The sequence below is a fragment of the Peromyscus maniculatus genome, chromosome 3 (genome assembly GCF_049852395.1).
Source record: "Peromyscus maniculatus bairdii isolate BWxNUB_F1_BW_parent chromosome 3, HU_Pman_BW_mat_3.1, whole genome shotgun sequence".
Classification (NCBI taxonomy): Eukaryota; Metazoa; Chordata; class Mammalia; order Rodentia; family Cricetidae; genus Peromyscus; species Peromyscus maniculatus.
In genome coordinates this window covers 52,604,764-52,621,324 of record NC_134854.1, presented here as the reverse complement: position 1 = coordinate 52,621,324, position 16,561 = coordinate 52,604,764, and the positions used below count along the sequence as shown (strand labels likewise).

Here is a 16,561-nt window from a genome sequence, read left to right as displayed (position 1 = left end):
ACTTGGTAGAACATCTCAGAATTATTTGGCAGAACATCTTATCAGGATGGAGGTCAGGTTATAGGGTATGGAACATGTTGAATTCCAGAAAATGAGTAAAGACATGCTAAAATTTAAGTTTCACAGAAAACAGGGAGGAACTTATTTCTACCTTATAACAAGATTCCTTCTAAACTTAAGATGGAGTCAGGCTAGTTCATCAAAAGGAAATAGCTACTAGGCAAAATAAAGACTTAACAATTAATTTTCTGTCCCAAAAAGGGAAGTGAGAACTAATCATTTACAGTAAATTGAGTAAACTATTAAATACACAGCTGTGTCACAGGCATGGTAAGGAAAACAAAGATGAGGAAATAGCATGTGCACATAGCTGGATGTGAAGAAGGGCTTTGCTTTTCGGATACCTTAAGAGGGGTGCTAAAAGGGCCGGGGAACATCTGCTTTTGCTTGCTTGTTTCCTTCCTTCGTTTGTTTGTTTGTTTTTTGAGACAAGGTTTCTCTATGTAGTCCTGGCTGTCCTGGAACTCCCTTTGTAGACTAGACTGGCCTCGAACTAAAGGTCTGCCTGCCTCTGCCTCCCACGTGCTAGGATTGAAAGTGTGTACCACCAGCACCTGGCTATTTTCTGATTTATATGGTGCTATGTAAAAAGGATTGGATGTTGTTTACTGTTGTGTGGTTTTGTTTTTGTCTTTGGTCAGCATCGAGTTACAGCTACAAGAACTCGGCCCTGTCATTCGTAGTGGTGTCTACTCCCATCTTGAAGCATTTGTGCCATGCAATAAGGAAACACTGGTAAAACGTCTAAAGAAGTTACACCTTAACGTCCAGGTAAGTGGAAGAATGGTGTCTATATCTTAGGTTTTGTAACCAGTAAACAAGATATTTACTCAGAGTCTTTCCACATTCGTCACTTTACAGTTCTGTTACGTATGTTTAATAACCACAGGATGTCACTAAAGTTGATTAGGATCCTTCAGGGCTGGCAAGATGGCTCAGCAGGTAAAGGCACTTGTTGAGCAAGCCTGGCAAAATTGTCCTCTGAATTCCACAAATATACCACGACATGAGCAACTGCACACAGCCACACACACACAATTTAAAAACTATTTGCTTCAACAGTTGATAGGCCTAGATGAAAAGTACTGATTCCTAAGGCATGGATTCTTGCTCTAGAAAGTCAGTGTAGTAGGTACCACGAACAGAATTCTTTATTAAGACACCAATATCTATTAACAAAGGCTTCTTTTGAGTTGAAAAAATTATAATTCTTTCTTGATTCAAAGCAGGTTAATGAACAAAAAAATTGTGTTCCCAACTCATATTTTATCTTTTTGTTGGCAACTTCAGACATCGGCAATTGGAGCCAAAATTCAAATGGCAAAAATGGGTAACTGATAAAATAGAACTAGAAGCTGGGCCTGGTGGTACACGCCTTTAATACCACCAGAGCTTGGGAGGCAAAGGCAGGCGGATCTCTGAGTTCAAGGCCAGCCTGGTCTACAGGGAGAGTTCCAGGACAGCCAGGGTTACAAAGAGAAATCCTGTCTCGAAATTTAGGGAGGGAAAAAATCTAAAAAATAGAACTAGAAGTAGAAATAGTTTTTAGTTGTTTTTTGCTTGTGTTTTTTTTTTTGTTTTTGTTTTTTTTGTTTGTTTGTTTGTTTGTTTTTTTTTTTTGAGACAAGGTCTCACTATGTACAGCAGGTTGATGTTAAAACTCAAAGAGATCCACCAGCAATGCAAAGGTAGGCACCACCATACCTAGCCCAGAAAAACACCATTTTGTGTAGTATAAAACACCTTTTCTTCCTTTTTGAGAAGGTATTCTGTCCTAGACTAGCCCAGATACAGCAGGGTTTATGTGTGCTGGGATTGTGGGCCTTTACCACCTTGCCTGTTTCTATTTGTGTTTTTAATTTTTATTTTCTGTATGGGTATTCTGCTTGTATGTACATCTGTATACCGTGGATGTCCATGGTACCCACAGAGGCCAGAAGAGGGTGTTGGCTCCCTTGGAACTGAAGTTAAGGGTTATTGTTAACTGCCATGTGGGTTCTGGAAACAGAATCTGGATAGCCCTGACTGACCTGGAACTGGCTATGTAGATCAGACTGGCCTGCCACTGCCTCCTGAATATTGAGATTAAAGGCATGCACACCCATGATTGGCCTCAACTCACCTGGTTTTATGTTTTTCTAGAAATCAAACACGTTTAATGCGTGTTCAGCAAACTTTCAACCAACTGAGCTACATCCGTAGCACCAGATTATAAAATATTTTGGGCCAGCTATAGTAGTGCACACCTTTAATCCCAGCACTCTGAAGGCAGAGTGAAGTGTGATCCTAATTAGTCTTAACAATTAAAAACCCAGAGTCAGCTATTAGGGTGAAAGCTATAAGATCAGAGAATCAGAGCAACCAGCCACCTCTTACCTCTACGAAATCTCAGACCAAATAGGCATCCTGTCTCTATGAATCCTCAAACTGAATGAGATCCTGTTTCCACCTACTTTATATTCCTGTCTCCACCTCCCAATTATGCTTGGATTAAAGGTGTAGCCCAGGGTGGCCTTGAACTCCTGATTTTTCTGCTTCCTCCCTAGTGCTGGGATTTAAGGTGTGTGCCACCACTGCCTGGCCTCTGTGGTTAACTAGTGGCTAGCTCTACACTCTGATCTCCAGGCAAGTTTTATTTGTCAGAATAAAATATCATCTGAGGCCAGCCTGGTCTATATAGTGAGCTCTGGATAGCCAGAGCTACATAGTGAGACCCTGCCTTTAAAAAAAAAAAAAAAAAAAAAAAAAAAAAAAAGACAACAAAAATTATAACAAAATAAAATATTTTCAGAGAAATGATTGAGTTTGATGTTTGAAGTTATTTTCTATCCCATTGGACATGAGAGAAAGGCATCATCTGTCTTGTCCTTGTTGGTCTTTATATAAGCTTTGTCACACCATTCATATCCCTAAACATTGTATTGTAAGTTTTACATTGTCTAAGTTTCATAGAAAGAGAAACAAATTGTTTTCTTCTCTAACTAGCTTTCTAGCACTATGTCATGCCTCAGATGTATGTCGACATAGTAGAAATTGATTTCTACTGATATGTATAGCTCTCTATTGTATGAGTATATCTCATTTAACTTCTCAGTTTCACTGTTGATGAATATTTGAAATTTTTCAGGGTTATCTACTTAATTCTTCAAGAAATTTTGATACTAAGTGTTAAGATTTTTATTCTAGATACCATTACATGCTTAGTTTATTAATTGGTATTCATGGACTAGGTTAAAATGCTTTCTAGTCATAATTTTCATGTTCTAAATACAATATCAAAAGTTGTAATGACTTGTTGGGGGACTGGGGTATATCTCAGGTAAAGGCTTGCTTAGTAAGCCTGAGTCTCCTGAATTCAATCTACATTATAAAAAACAAGCAAAATCCTTTTGCATCAGCGAAGAAAGAGTTAAGGTATTTCTGGGCCTATGACGATGATAAAGATTTTAAGCACTTAAGTATATATTATTTGCAAGATGAAAATGGTGTTGGCTGATTTGAGCTGTCAGATATAAAATTCTGACTTTCCTTTCTATGCTGAACCCATATGGAGAAGGGTTTCTCAGTTTCCTCTTTCATTTGGCCTTGAACTTAATTTTTGCTTGCACCATAAATTATAATTGCTAGCAACAACTGGTAGTCACCAAAACAGATTGTGCATTGTAGTATTTCAGAGTAGTGTCCTCTTTGGGTATATCTTTCAACACCAGGAGTTAAACAGTAGTCTGGGCAATGTCTCTCTCATTCTCTGGATTCTTTGTATTACAATTCATTCATAAAGCTTATTGGGCAAAACTTGGACTCATCCTTCAGAATGTGAAGGAACACTGTTACTGGGGCAGCAGGCAAAAACTGGGAGTCTGCTTGGTGTAGCAGGAAACACACTCATCCTAATTTTTCATCCAGTGTGCCTTTGACAAGTCGGGGCTGTAGAAGACATACCATGTTAGATAACATTCAGGTCTGTAATCAGTATGTGGAATGTAATTTCACCTATTGAAGTTCTGCTTATAGAGTAAGTTTTGTTAGGATATTTGAAGGAAAAAAAAAAACTCCAACTGTATTTACCCCTCAGGATGATCGTTTAAGAGAACCTCTGCAGAAATTGAAGCTGGCTGTAAGCAACGTCATGCCTGAACAGCTGTTTAAATACCAGGAAGACTGCCAGGCTCGCAGTCAAGCCAAGTGTGCCAAGTATGTACCTCTGCTGTGGGCTGGCTTTAGAATTTGAGAATGACTTTTAGTTGATGTTCTTTCATTTTATCTTTTGGTTTCTTCGAGATAAGGTTTCTCTGTGTAGCCCTGGCTGTTCTAGAACTCACGTTGTAGATCAGGCTGGCCTTGAACTCACAGAGATCTACCTGCCTCTGCCTCTAGAATGCTGGCATTAAAGGTGTGTGCTACCACTCCCCTTCTTTTTTTTTTTTTTTAATATATCCCTACACTTTTTCTTTTTTTTATTAAGATATTCTATTCATTTTACATACCAACCACAGATTCCCCTGTCCTCCCTCCTCCCGCCCACCCCCCAGCCTTACCTCCCAACCCATCCCCCATTTCCACCTCCTCCAAGGCAAGGTCTCCCATGGGGAGTCAGCAGATCCTGCTACATTCAGTTGAGGCAGGTCCAAGCCCCTCCTCCCCCATTCCCCTTCTTAGTTGATGTTCTTAAGCAGTCCTCATCCTCTAGAAACCATGTGTACCATTGAAAGGATGTAATTGAATGTTTTCTAAGTGATGTGTCACTTCCCGCTCAAACTGCTTTGTTGTCAAAAGCAAAAGGCTTTGTCTGGTTAGTATATGGAGGTAAACAAAACAAGGGTCAAGGCAGGCATAATGGGACACGCCTATAATAGCAATTAGGAGGTTTCAGCAGGGTGATCCAGGTTCTAGGCTAGCCCGGGCTTCATATTAAGACTGTCTTTAAAAAAAAAAAAAAAAAGGCTAAAAGCTAATGCTAGTTAGGCATTTCACATGTTGACCAGTTTGACTCAGCTGAGGCTGGACACAGAGTTTGATCTAAAGGATGATCATTTGTACCTCTATAGTATAGTTCAGAGTCCTTATTTACTCATCCACTTTATACTGGTTCCAAATTCACCATATTATGTGGAAATATGGCCCCCTGTTCTGTTTTGAATAAACATTTGGCTGAGCAACTGAAGTATTTAAGGAATCTAGGGTTGTGAATTCAGGGTTAAAACTTTGCTTCATAAAGTATTACTCATTTTTTTTAGGTTGCAAACAGATGAAGAACGGGAAAAAAATGGATCTGAAGATGATGATGATGAGAAACCAGGGAAACGAGTCATAGGGCCACGAAAGAAATTCCACTGGGATGACACCATTAGGTGAGCTTAGTTCTTCTTCGTTTGTAGGCAAAGAGAAGAGAAGAATCTTCAGGAACCCACTAGACTAGATCAGAAGCAACCAAAGATAAGTGTCTTAAGAAAACATGCTCAGGAATAGTAATCTGGTGTAATCGCCTCAGGGTGCTGGTGCTTTGGGCTTCATATAACACATTTTAACAGCTGTTCTAAGAATGAAGTGAAGTCATTCTGGTTGCATCAGGACCAGCATGTGATATACCTGTGTGAATTGTCTACTTACTGTATCTCAGGAAGACGGCTATCCCATTCAATCTTTGCTCACTTAAAGAAAGGTACCAAAGGCCATTGTTTCATGGTGGGGGTTGATTGTAGTGCATTGAATGATCAGTGTTAGAACTCACTTCTCTTATTGTCTGAATACTTCACTTCACATTCTTTATTGCCACTATATTTACATGCTTCAAAAATACCCATTTCGAATCGTATTTTCCTTAGTTTTACATTTCACATTTCTGTAACAATATATATTTTTAATTTGTTTAGAACTTTGTTATGTAACCTTGTTGAGATCAAATTGGGATGCTATGAATTAGAGCCAAATAAAAGCCAGTCTGCTGAGGATTATCTTAAATCCTTCATGGAGACAGAAGTGAAGCCACTGTGGCCTAAGGGCTGGATGCAGGCAAGGTAAGAAATGTGCCTTCCCAACAACTTTTGTTGTAGTTTCTTATTTTGCTGTTATTAAAGATATATTTGCACACAAACACACATCACATTGATTTTGCTAAGAACTTACATGTTTGGGGAGTGTTGCATGGGAGAAGCTGGAAGGAGGAAAGAGAAAGGGGAAATGATGATCTCAAATTATTTAAAGTGGGAACTGACATGTTCAACATTCTTTTAATACATCAAGAGACCCTATCTCAAAACAAAACAAAAGCCAACTAGTGTGTGTGTGTGTGTGTGTGTGTGCGTGCGCAATATTTCAGATCATCAGCACTTAACAAAACATATCTTGTGGATCTAGAAATAAGATAGGTATATTCTTTTGTTTTGTTTTTAATTCAAACCATTTTTCCTTATTTTGCTTCTGAGTTTAGTAATAAAGAAAAAGGATAGGAGATGATGGTTGTAAACTTGAGGGTTTTTTAACAGATAGAAAGGAACCACATGCTGGATTTAGAGCAGAGATAGATGTGGTAGCACACATTTGTACCCTAGCACTGATGAGAATATAGAGAGTTGCAGGTTTGAGGCCAGCCTATACTAGAGAATTCCAGATCAGCTTGGGCTATCTTGTGAAATCCATCTTTTTTTTTTCTTTTTAAGATTTGTATTTATTTATTTATTTATTATGTATACAATCAATGTTCTGCCTGTATGTATGTCTACAAGCCAGAGGAGGGCACCAGATCTCATTACAGATGGTTGTGAGCCAGCATGTGGTTGCTGGGGATTGAATGCAGGACCTCTGGAAGAGCAGTCACTGCTCTTAACCTCTGAGCCATCTCTCCAGCCCCGTGAAATCCATCTTAAACAAAATTGCCGGTCATGGTAGTGCATACCTCTCATTTCAGCTCATGGGAAACAGAGGCAAGCAGATCTCTGTGAGTTCAAAGCCAGCCGGGGTTACCTAGACCCCGGCTGGCCTTGAACTCACAGAAATCTGCTTGCCTCTGCTTCCTGAGTACTGAGATTAAAGTCATGTGTCACCATGCCTGGCTGGAGGATTTTTTTTTAAGATTGATTGATTGATTGATTGATTCATTCATTCATTCATTCATTCATTCATTCATTCATTTATTTATTTATTATGTATACAGCATGTATGCCTATAGGCCAGAAGAGGGCATCAGATCTGATTACAGATGGTTGTGAGCCACCATGTGGTGCTGGGAATTGAACTCAGGACCTCTGGAAGAGCAGTTCTCTTAACCACTGAGCTATCACTCCAGCCCCTGGCTGGAGGATTTTAAGAGAATAAAAAACAAACTTGGCTACCAATCTGTCATCCTTAAAGTAACAGAAACAACCTTTTCTGTTGATTTGTTAAAACTTCTAAATACATAGAAACGATATAAAACTTTTCATGAAATACATTATTGAGTAAAGTTGTTACGACTTTTGCTTAGTGAATAAGCAAAAACCAAATGGTTAATGATTTTCAGTTCAAGGTCAGCCTGAGTTACAGTACTAAGTTTGAAGCTAGTTTGAGTCACACAGCAAGATCTTGTGTGCAAAACAAAAATAAAAAGTGAAGCAATTGCCATGTTATCTGCTCTAAAAAATAATTTTGTCTTTCTGATTTTTCTAGAATGCTTTTTAAGGAAAGCCGGAGTGTACATAATCATCTTACTTCTGCTCCGTGAGTAAATACTGACTCTAGATTTCTCCATGTGTTTTTTATTCATGTTATAGCTTTTGGGTTTTTTGTTTGTTTGTTTTTGTTTTGTTTGTTTGTTTTTTCCGAGACAGGGTTTCTCTATGTAGCCATGGCTGTCCTGGAACTCTGTAGACTAGGCTGGCCTGGAATTCAAAGATCCACCTGGTTCTGCCTCCCAAGTACTGGCATTAAAGTTTGCACCACCACTGCCTGGCTCATGTTATGGCTTTAAGAAACAAAACCATTACTTACTAAAATACTCATTGACATAGTTAAGACTTAAGTATACTGTTAGGTCATCTTTGTGTTACCCCCTTTTTCTGTTTTGTTTGTTTTGACTGCTGACTTTGGAAACAGTCCCAAGATATTCTCCAAACCTTCTAGTCTAGATTGAGATTCTGCTGTAGGGAGCCACCAGCATGGAGCTCAGGCTTGCTCCCTTTGTCTTACTGTCTACATGGGTAACTGCATTGATGAGCTGAGCTTACAGGATACTTCCATGTACACTCCTCCCCTGCCTTGCAAGCTTCTAGTGTTCTTCTGTGCACAACTGGCTCTAGAAAATATAAAGCAGATTTCTAGATCTGTGAGATGGTTCCATGGATAAAAGCATTTGCCATAAAAATCTGAATTGGAGCCCTAGAACCCATGGTAAAAGGAGAAAACCAACTCCTGAAAGTTGGGTCCTGACCTCTGTCTATGCCCCCTGTACACATACACAGTCAGTCACTCACAAATAAATCAATTTTAAAAAATGTTTATACCAGAAATTAAACACAGGTCCAGCATATGCTAGGCAAGCACTCTACTGAGCTACTTACCCAGCCCAGTGAAACTTTCATTAAAGAATGAACCTTTATTCTCCTAATCACAGAAAGATGCCAGTGGTTGCTTTTTAGGGGTACATACTGGAGTGATACTGGAATGCAGCTCAGTTGGTAGAGTCCTTGCCTACCATGCATTAAGGCCCTTGGTTCCATCTCCAGCATTTAAAAAAAGTTATTGAAATATATAAAGTTAGTGAGTTATAGATAATTGGCTAAAGCACTTCAATGTACTTTTAATTCTGCTAAGAGATCAGATTATCATTTTGGGGATGATATTATAAAATTCTTTCTCTTCTTTATATATACAGTTAGAAGAAATGGATATTTTTAGTTTTAGAAAGGACATTTTGTTAATATATCGAGATCTGTTGTTTCAGTTATTATTCTTCGTTTTCTCTTTTAAGACAGAATCTTGCTTTGTTGCCCAGTTTGGTCTTAAACTCCTGGCCTCCAAGTGATCCTGCCTCTACTTCTAAAGTAGGTCGGATCATGAGTGCATGCCACTGTGACTGGCTCCCCTCAATGCTGGGCATTGAACCTAGGCTTTTATACATGCCAGACGAGCACTCTGCCATTGAGCTACATCCTACTCCCCTGCTCAGCTCTTAAAAAGAGTTCCATTGTTACTGCTACCTTTGTGTTTTGTTTTAATAGTAGTAGTTTGGTTGTTGTTTTTTTTTTTTTAATCAGAAAATAGCATAGGTAAATATGGCTATTCTAATGGCTTCCTCCCAGAAAGGCATGGAGAATGCTGTTTCTTTTTTGAAACTGCACATTGACAGGTGTTTCATGCTGCTTCCTAAATGTTCAAAGTTTTTTGTTTTTTGTAGGCCTGGCTGGCCTGGAACTCATTTTGTAGACCAGGGTTACCTCAAACTGAAGAAGGTTCCTTCTTACCTTTTAATTCATTAGTTAATTTGTTACCATTCTAACAATTTTTGATTTTTGCAATTAATTTTTGATAAAACCTCAAAATTTTTTCTTAAGCAAAATATCATTAATAACCCATTGCCCTGATTTGAGTATGACATACCTTGAAGCTGTTTCCCTACAAATAATTGAGTTCTTATCAATCCATTGAAGTAAGTCTCCTTAGGCTAACCTGTTTGAAGTCATTTTATGTTTTATGTGTTTATATATGAATTTTTTTTTCCTATCGATATTTCTTATTTTAGTAATTATTTGGCCTGCTAGTCACTCTGATTAGAAAAATATGGCTGACTATCCCCGTGCATAGTCTGCTTTAATTCATAACATATAACTGCTTCTGAAGTGACCTTCGTTTTCATCTTTTCTCTTAGGGCAAAGAAAAAGGTGATTCCTACATCAAAACCCAAAGTCAAGGTAAGAGTCCAGCAAATCTGTAGTTGGTCCTAGTTGCTGAGTGTTGGGATAGATTCTTAAGAGAAGAGGACATATGATGTTTAGCAAAGATTAGTAGGTGCTATGCTAAGTTGCTTATTTTCAACATCATAAAAGCCCATTTGAGAAGTAGATTGTTCTGGAGCTGTGAGGATTTGCATTCATTAGTTCTACATAGAAATATTGGATAAAATATAGTAAATGTTCTTTAAAAACATAATTGTCCACTGGGCATGGTTGCATATGATTTTAATCCTAGCACTCAGGAGGCAGAGGCAGGCAGACCTCTGAGTTTGAGGCCAGACTGGTCGAGTTTCAGCACATCCAGGGCTATATAGATAAACCCTGTCCAAAAAAACATAGCTAAAATTATTAATACAAAAGAGAAATTCCAGAGTCAAAGAGGACCTACCACAATGATGATCTGTTGCTGAGGCCTTCATTGCCCTTGGAAGGACTACCCATCACATTATGGTTTCTTTTCACTGTCTTCTCAGAATATATCAGGTAGGGTTTTCTTGGGTTAGTATGTCAGAAATAGAAAAGAAGCCTGGGTAAAGCAGGGCCCTGAAAGAATGATGTTTTTAGTTAATGACATGGAGGGGAAGCATCTACCTACCAGCAGAGAAAAATTTCTCTCTTGGCCAAGGGTTCTAGATTGGAGAAAGACAGTCCTGCCTGAAAATGTCCCCTTTATTAGGAGTTTAATTTGCATTACTTGCACAAGGTGGCAGAGTAATTTACTGATTCAGCAGTGACCCAGGGCGGTAGGCAAAAGCAGATTCTGTGCCATGTAATGATCTACATCCTAGGCTTACCTATTTATAGCACAAGTCAAACATACAAGCTGTAGGTAGATCTCAGACAAAGCATATACTCAGCATGCCAGTGGACCTGGGCATAATCCCAGCACCACAAAAAGCCCCAAACAACAACAGACAAAAAGAGCAACAAAACCATGAGCTTACTGTCTGCTGTCTGAAATATAGTCTAGGTAAGTGTATTTATTAGTAGAGGTTAGAGTCAGTGGACATCACAAGCAGTTAAATCCACCACAAATAGGTGGTAGATTTGTTAGTGTAGAACATAAAGTACCTAGGCGTTCATGGTGGTATGTTCATGGTGATACATATCTGTAATCCCAGCACTCTGGAGGCAGAGGCAGAAGAATTGCAGCAAGTTTGAGGCCAGTCTCAAACATAACTCCAGGCTACTCAGGGATACATAGAACCTGTCTCAACCTGTTCCTACCCCTAAGAAAAAGAAACATAAGATAATCTTAACAGTGCTTAGGAGAAGCTGGATTGTGAGCCTTCCTCCATTCCTTCTATCCTTTAGCCAAGAACAAGTCTTCCTTCACTGCTAAAATTAATATTTGAGGTGGAAAAGGTAATAAAAATATCCCTAAAAGGCAGATATAGTTTGGTTATGAATATAGCTCATTTGATAAGTGCTTGCCTAGCATACTTGAAACCCTCACATCACATAAAGCAGTCATTGTAGTGCAAGACTATAATCCCAGCACTCAAGAGATAGAGGCAGGAAGATCAGGAGTTCAAGCAAAGATTGAATTATCAGCATGATCCTTTGCTTGATAAGGAGTTGGAGGTTAACTTGGGATGTATGAGACTCTGCATCCCCCAAAGTATAATTAAAATAGAAACTTTGTGCTGGTAATACCTTGACACTTTCTGCCCCCATGTCAGTCCTATGTTCTTTGTAATGATGGAGTTTTGGCAGTAGTGTACTTGGATTGTCAACATGTGCAAGCATACATGCCATGTGTTACCCTCTGGTTTTAGTGGACAGTGTGGCCCTAATGGGATCATCCCCATGCTTCTATAGGTAGTGAGGTTTTCAAGAGTGAGTTCTTAGACTAAAAGTTTGGGACAAGTGCTGTAGAAGTTAGAGTATAACAGCATTCTTAACAGCTTACTTACTGTAACACCGTAGGAGGTGATGGTAAAGACCCTTCCCGTTCGTTCTTTCCCCACTGTGCTGAAGGTAAGTGATGTGGCTGTATACATCAGTATATAAGACTCTGGGTTTGGGACCTTTTCTTTCTAAGGAACTAATAGAGCCTCTGAAGTGATGTATGGATCTGCGTAGTAGTTTTGTCTTTATCTTAAACATGAAGTTATTAGTCCAGTACTTTTATTACTCTCAACAAATAAATGGTTGCCCTTTAACTTGCTAATGTTTTTCTTTTACTCTTTGAATATTCTAAACTATAATTCTCTTAACTCTTCCTTGAATTTTAAGAAAGTTAATTTAACAGGCAATATTCACCTAGATGTTTAGCACTTTAATTACTAATATCTTTAATTTTCTTAGGACAGAACCTTACTCAGTAGGAGACACTAAACACTTATTTGATAAATTACAAATAATGTCCACATAATGAGTAGAAATATAATTTAAATATGATTGAATAATTCACTAGTTTCCCTGTGTACTGGTGGTAGGTAGCTATAGAAATACAAGGAAGCAAGGAGCAAGAATCAGCCTCCCTGCAGACCTTATTAGACAAGAGGTGTAGTCTTGATAGAGAGGTGAAGTCCCTTCCAAGGAGAATAAAAGCTCTGAGAAACTGGGATTGAAGTTGGTTCTGAATATTTGGTGAAAGTGGAGTTCACGAGTGATGTCTCCCTCAGTCAGTGCCCTTCAGCCCCATTTTCGGGTCCTGGTAAGATGACTTGAAAGGACATGGTAACGTAGTGTGTCACACAGTTATGGGGAGAGCTGATTAGAGCACTGTCTCTCAACATTATTTTGGTTTTGGCAGTCTTCTCAAGGTTTCTAGCTTTTAAAAAAAGGAGGTCCAGTACAGTGGCACATGCCTTTAATCCCAGCACTCAGGAGGCAGAGGCAGATGGATCTTTGTGAGTTCAAGTCCAGCCTGGTCTACATAGGGAGTTCAGGACATACAGAGCTATAAATAGACTTGTGTCAAAATAAACAACATAGCCAAAAAATAATTTTAGTCATCATAAGAATGTCTTAATCTTGTAAAAACTAAGTTTAAAATTTGTAATTAACTCTCTGTATTTTTTCCAATATAATGCTACTTATGCTAGGAATGTAGCCCAAAAAAAGACGCCAAGGCTCCTGTATCTTTGGTGGCTTCAGTTGGTGGTCCTTCCTCAAGCTCCAGCACAGCCATCATTGCCTCAGCCAGCTCTAGCTCAGCACCAGCCCAAGAAACCATCTGCCTCGATGACTCCCTGGATGAAGACCTTTCTTTCCACTCATCTTCACTGGATCTTGTATCCGAAGCTTTAGCTGTCATCAACAATGGGAACAAGGGCCCCTCAGTTGGCTCAAGGCTAAATGTGCCAACTACAAAGCCTCGTCCAGGACTGAGAGAAGAAAAACTAGCAAGTATCATGAGTAAGTTACCACTGGCTACTCCCAAAAAACTAGATTCTACTCAGACTGCACACTCATCAAGTCTTATTGCTGGTCACACGGGGCCAGTACCAAAGAAACCCCAGGATTTAGCTCATACTGGCATTTCTTCAGGCCTTATTGCTGGTTCTTCAATTCAGAACCCGAAAGTTTCCTTAGAACCTTTGCCAGCCAGGCTACTCCAGCAAGGATTGCAAAGGTCAAGCCAGATACATGCTTCTTCCTCTTCACAGACTCATGTCTCCTCCTCCCAAGCCCAAGTTGCTGCCTCCTCTCAGGCTCTGGGAACATCAGAGGCCCAAGATGCTTCTCCGTTAACACAAGCAACAAAGGTGCACCAGCACTCAACTGTCCAACAGAACTATGTGTCTCCATTACAAGCCACCATCAGTAAATCACAGACCAACCCAGTCGTGAAATTAAGTAATAACCCGCAGCTTTCCTGTTCGTCCCAACTACTCAAGACTTCAGATAAGCCACTGATGTATCGCCTCCCTTTGTCTACCCCATCACCTGGAAATGGTTCTCAGGGGCCCCATCCCCTGGTTTCTAGGACAGCACCGAGCACCACTACCTCCAGTAACTATTTAGCCAAGGCTATGGTGTCACAAATCTCCACGCAGGGTTTCAAATCTCCCTTCTCAATGGCTGCATCTCCCAAACTTGCCTCATCTCCCAAACCTGCCACATCTCCCAAACCTTTGCCCTCACCTAAGCCTTCTGCCTCACCCAAGCCCTCTCTGTCAGCTAAGCCTTCAATATCAACTAAACTTATTTCTAAATCCAACCCAACTCCCAAGCCTGCTGTATGCCCAACTTCTTCCAGTCCAAACACACTAGTAGCTCAAAGTAGCCACTCCACTAGTAACAACCCTGTCCATAAACAGCCCAGTGGAATGAACATCAGCAGACAGTCTCCCACTCTGAATTTGTTGCCCTCAAATCGCACTTCTGGCCTTCCAGCTACAAAAACTCTTCAGGCCCCTTCTAAACTAACAAACTCATCATCCACTGGAACTGTTGGGAAGAACAGCTTGAGTGGAATTCCAATGAATGTACCTGCCAGCAGAGGTAGCAACCTTAACTCGAATGGAGCTAATAGGACTAGTCTATCTGGGGGAGCAGGAAGTGGAACACAGGGTGCTACTAAACCGTTGTCTACTCCACATAGACCAGCCTCTGCCTCAGGGTCTTCAGTGGTAACAGCCAGTGTGCAGGTATGTATGTACTATGCATTAATGTGATAAATGTAAGGTTGAGCAAGCTTTCTGAGTCACCTTGGTGACTTTTCATGTGACATATACAACATATAGAATGTGTTTATACTAGGCTGATAACAGCTATGACCATGAAATGTTCTCAATGTTGACATCATAGTGCTGGGTGAGAATTTCATTGGAATGTGTGTTTTTTATTTTTTCAACCAAGTATCATATTAGGCTGTATGTATGGTGCCATATACCTATAATCCTAGCACATGGAAGGGTGAAGCTGGAAGAACTCAAGTTGAAGGCCAGCCTGGGTTATATATAGGGAATTATAAGCTAGACTGGGCTGCATAACAGAGTCTTACTAAAAATAAAAAAGTAAAACGTTAGAAGGTAGGATGGGGTGTTAGCTCAGTGACAGTCTCCCTAGCATGTGTGAAACCCCAGGTTCAATCTCCAATATCAGGAAAAGATTCACATTTACCTTAACATTTGTTTTGAAAAACAAAACTTGAATGTATATTTCAAACTATATCTCTTAGCCAGACATTCTGGTGCACTCTTACAATCCCAGCTCTTGAGAGGTGGAGGCCTGATGATCAGAAGTTCAGTTACCCTTGGTTACACAACAAGTTCAAGGCCAGTATAGGCTATATGACACCCTGTTGAGGGAAGAAACTCTTCACAGACTCTATCTTATTAAAAACAAGAACAAAGTATTAGTGTAGAAATTTAACACATACTCAGTTGTCCCCCTACCTTTTCTTCTGGCCTTATAAATGTTTGTGGGGGCATGATGTGTTGGGTGCAGTGCTTAAGAAGGCCAGAGAGGGCAACTGATCCCCTGGAGCTGGAGTTACAGGCAGGTTGTCAGCCCCTGACTTGGGTGTATGAACCAACCTCTGGTCCTAGGAAAGAGCAGCAAGTGTTCTTAACCATTGAGCCAGCTGTTTTGTTTATTTAATCAGATTTATACATTTGTATTTTCTTTAAGCATTTATCTGCTCCAAATTAACTTTTTAGTTACTCGTGCATAATTCTGTCCACTTAATGTTGGAATACCTATATACCACATTTTCCCAGTTTGTCAATTTTTAGTTTAAACTTGCCTCTCAATTAGCAAGGACTCTTTGCTAGAAGGGACATAGACGGTTATTTACTTTACAATTGCTTTTGCACACTTAATCACTGTTTCCTATGTTGTAACACTTACATGAGGGTAGACTTCCTGGCTTACTAAGTTAGTATTTCGGGTTATAGGAAAGTCTGAGGCTATGCTGGTTATTTTATTCTCCTTTATAAGTAATGTGTTTTGTCTGCTAAAATGGTTAGAAAATTTACCTTTAAACCCCAGTATTCTTAGACTAGAGCTCTGTTTATGTTGTTATCATTAATTTTGTACTTAGAACATAATGAGCCTCAGACCTGGCTATTTTTTCAGCTCAAGAATATTTTATTCTTGGTCAGTGAGATGGCTGAATGGGTAAAGGTACTTGCCACCAAGCCTCATGACTTGAGTTTGATCTCTGGGACCCACATGGTAGAAGAAGAACAGAGTCCTGAAAGTTGTCCTCTGACCTACACTCACACACACCCAATAGCACAATTTTCCCAACCCAAGAATAAATGTAATTTTAAGAATTTTTTTTAAATAAAAAGCATTTTAATTTTAGACAAAAAAAGGGGGAAATGTGGTGATATTGTGTTCCCCAAAATATTGTGCACCCTAATAAACTTATCTGGGGTCAGAGACAGAACAGCCACTAGATAAACATAGAGGCCAGAAAATGGTGGCACACACCTTAATCCTAGCATTCTGGAGGCAGAGATCTGCCTGGATCTCCGTGACTTCAAAGCCACACTGGAAACAGCCAGGCATGGTGACACACGCCTTTAATCTCAGGAAGTGACGGCAGGAAGCAGGAAGGTATATAAGGCGTGAGGACCAGGAACTAAAGCTGGTTAAGCTTTTAGGCTTTTGAG

At 39.7% G+C, this 16,561-nt stretch overlaps 1 protein-coding gene across 8 annotated transcripts in view; it reads left to right on the top strand.

Moving 5' to 3' along the window:
- Positions 1-16,561, top strand: part of Ubn2 (ubinuclein 2) — a 70,020-nt gene that overhangs the window by 41,633 nt on the left and 11,826 nt on the right. For 5 of the 8 annotated variants that reach the window (XM_076566496.1, XM_076566497.1, XM_076566495.1 and 2 more), the window contains exons 8-15: positions 702-831; positions 4,136-4,254; positions 5,298-5,411; positions 5,934-6,077; positions 7,705-7,755; positions 9,902-9,944; positions 11,916-11,966; positions 13,040-14,587. In XM_076566496.1, coding sequence (XP_076422611.1) covers positions 702-831; positions 4,136-4,254; positions 5,298-5,411; positions 5,934-6,077; positions 7,705-7,755; positions 9,902-9,944; positions 11,916-11,966; positions 13,040-14,587 — 2,200 coding nt within the window. The remainder of the gene's footprint in view (positions 1-701; positions 832-4,135; positions 4,255-5,297; positions 5,412-5,933; positions 6,078-7,704; positions 7,756-9,901; positions 9,945-11,915; positions 11,967-13,039; positions 14,588-16,561) is intronic. The other 3 variants (XM_076566500.1, XM_076566499.1, XM_076566498.1) reach the window with 1 other exon arrangement.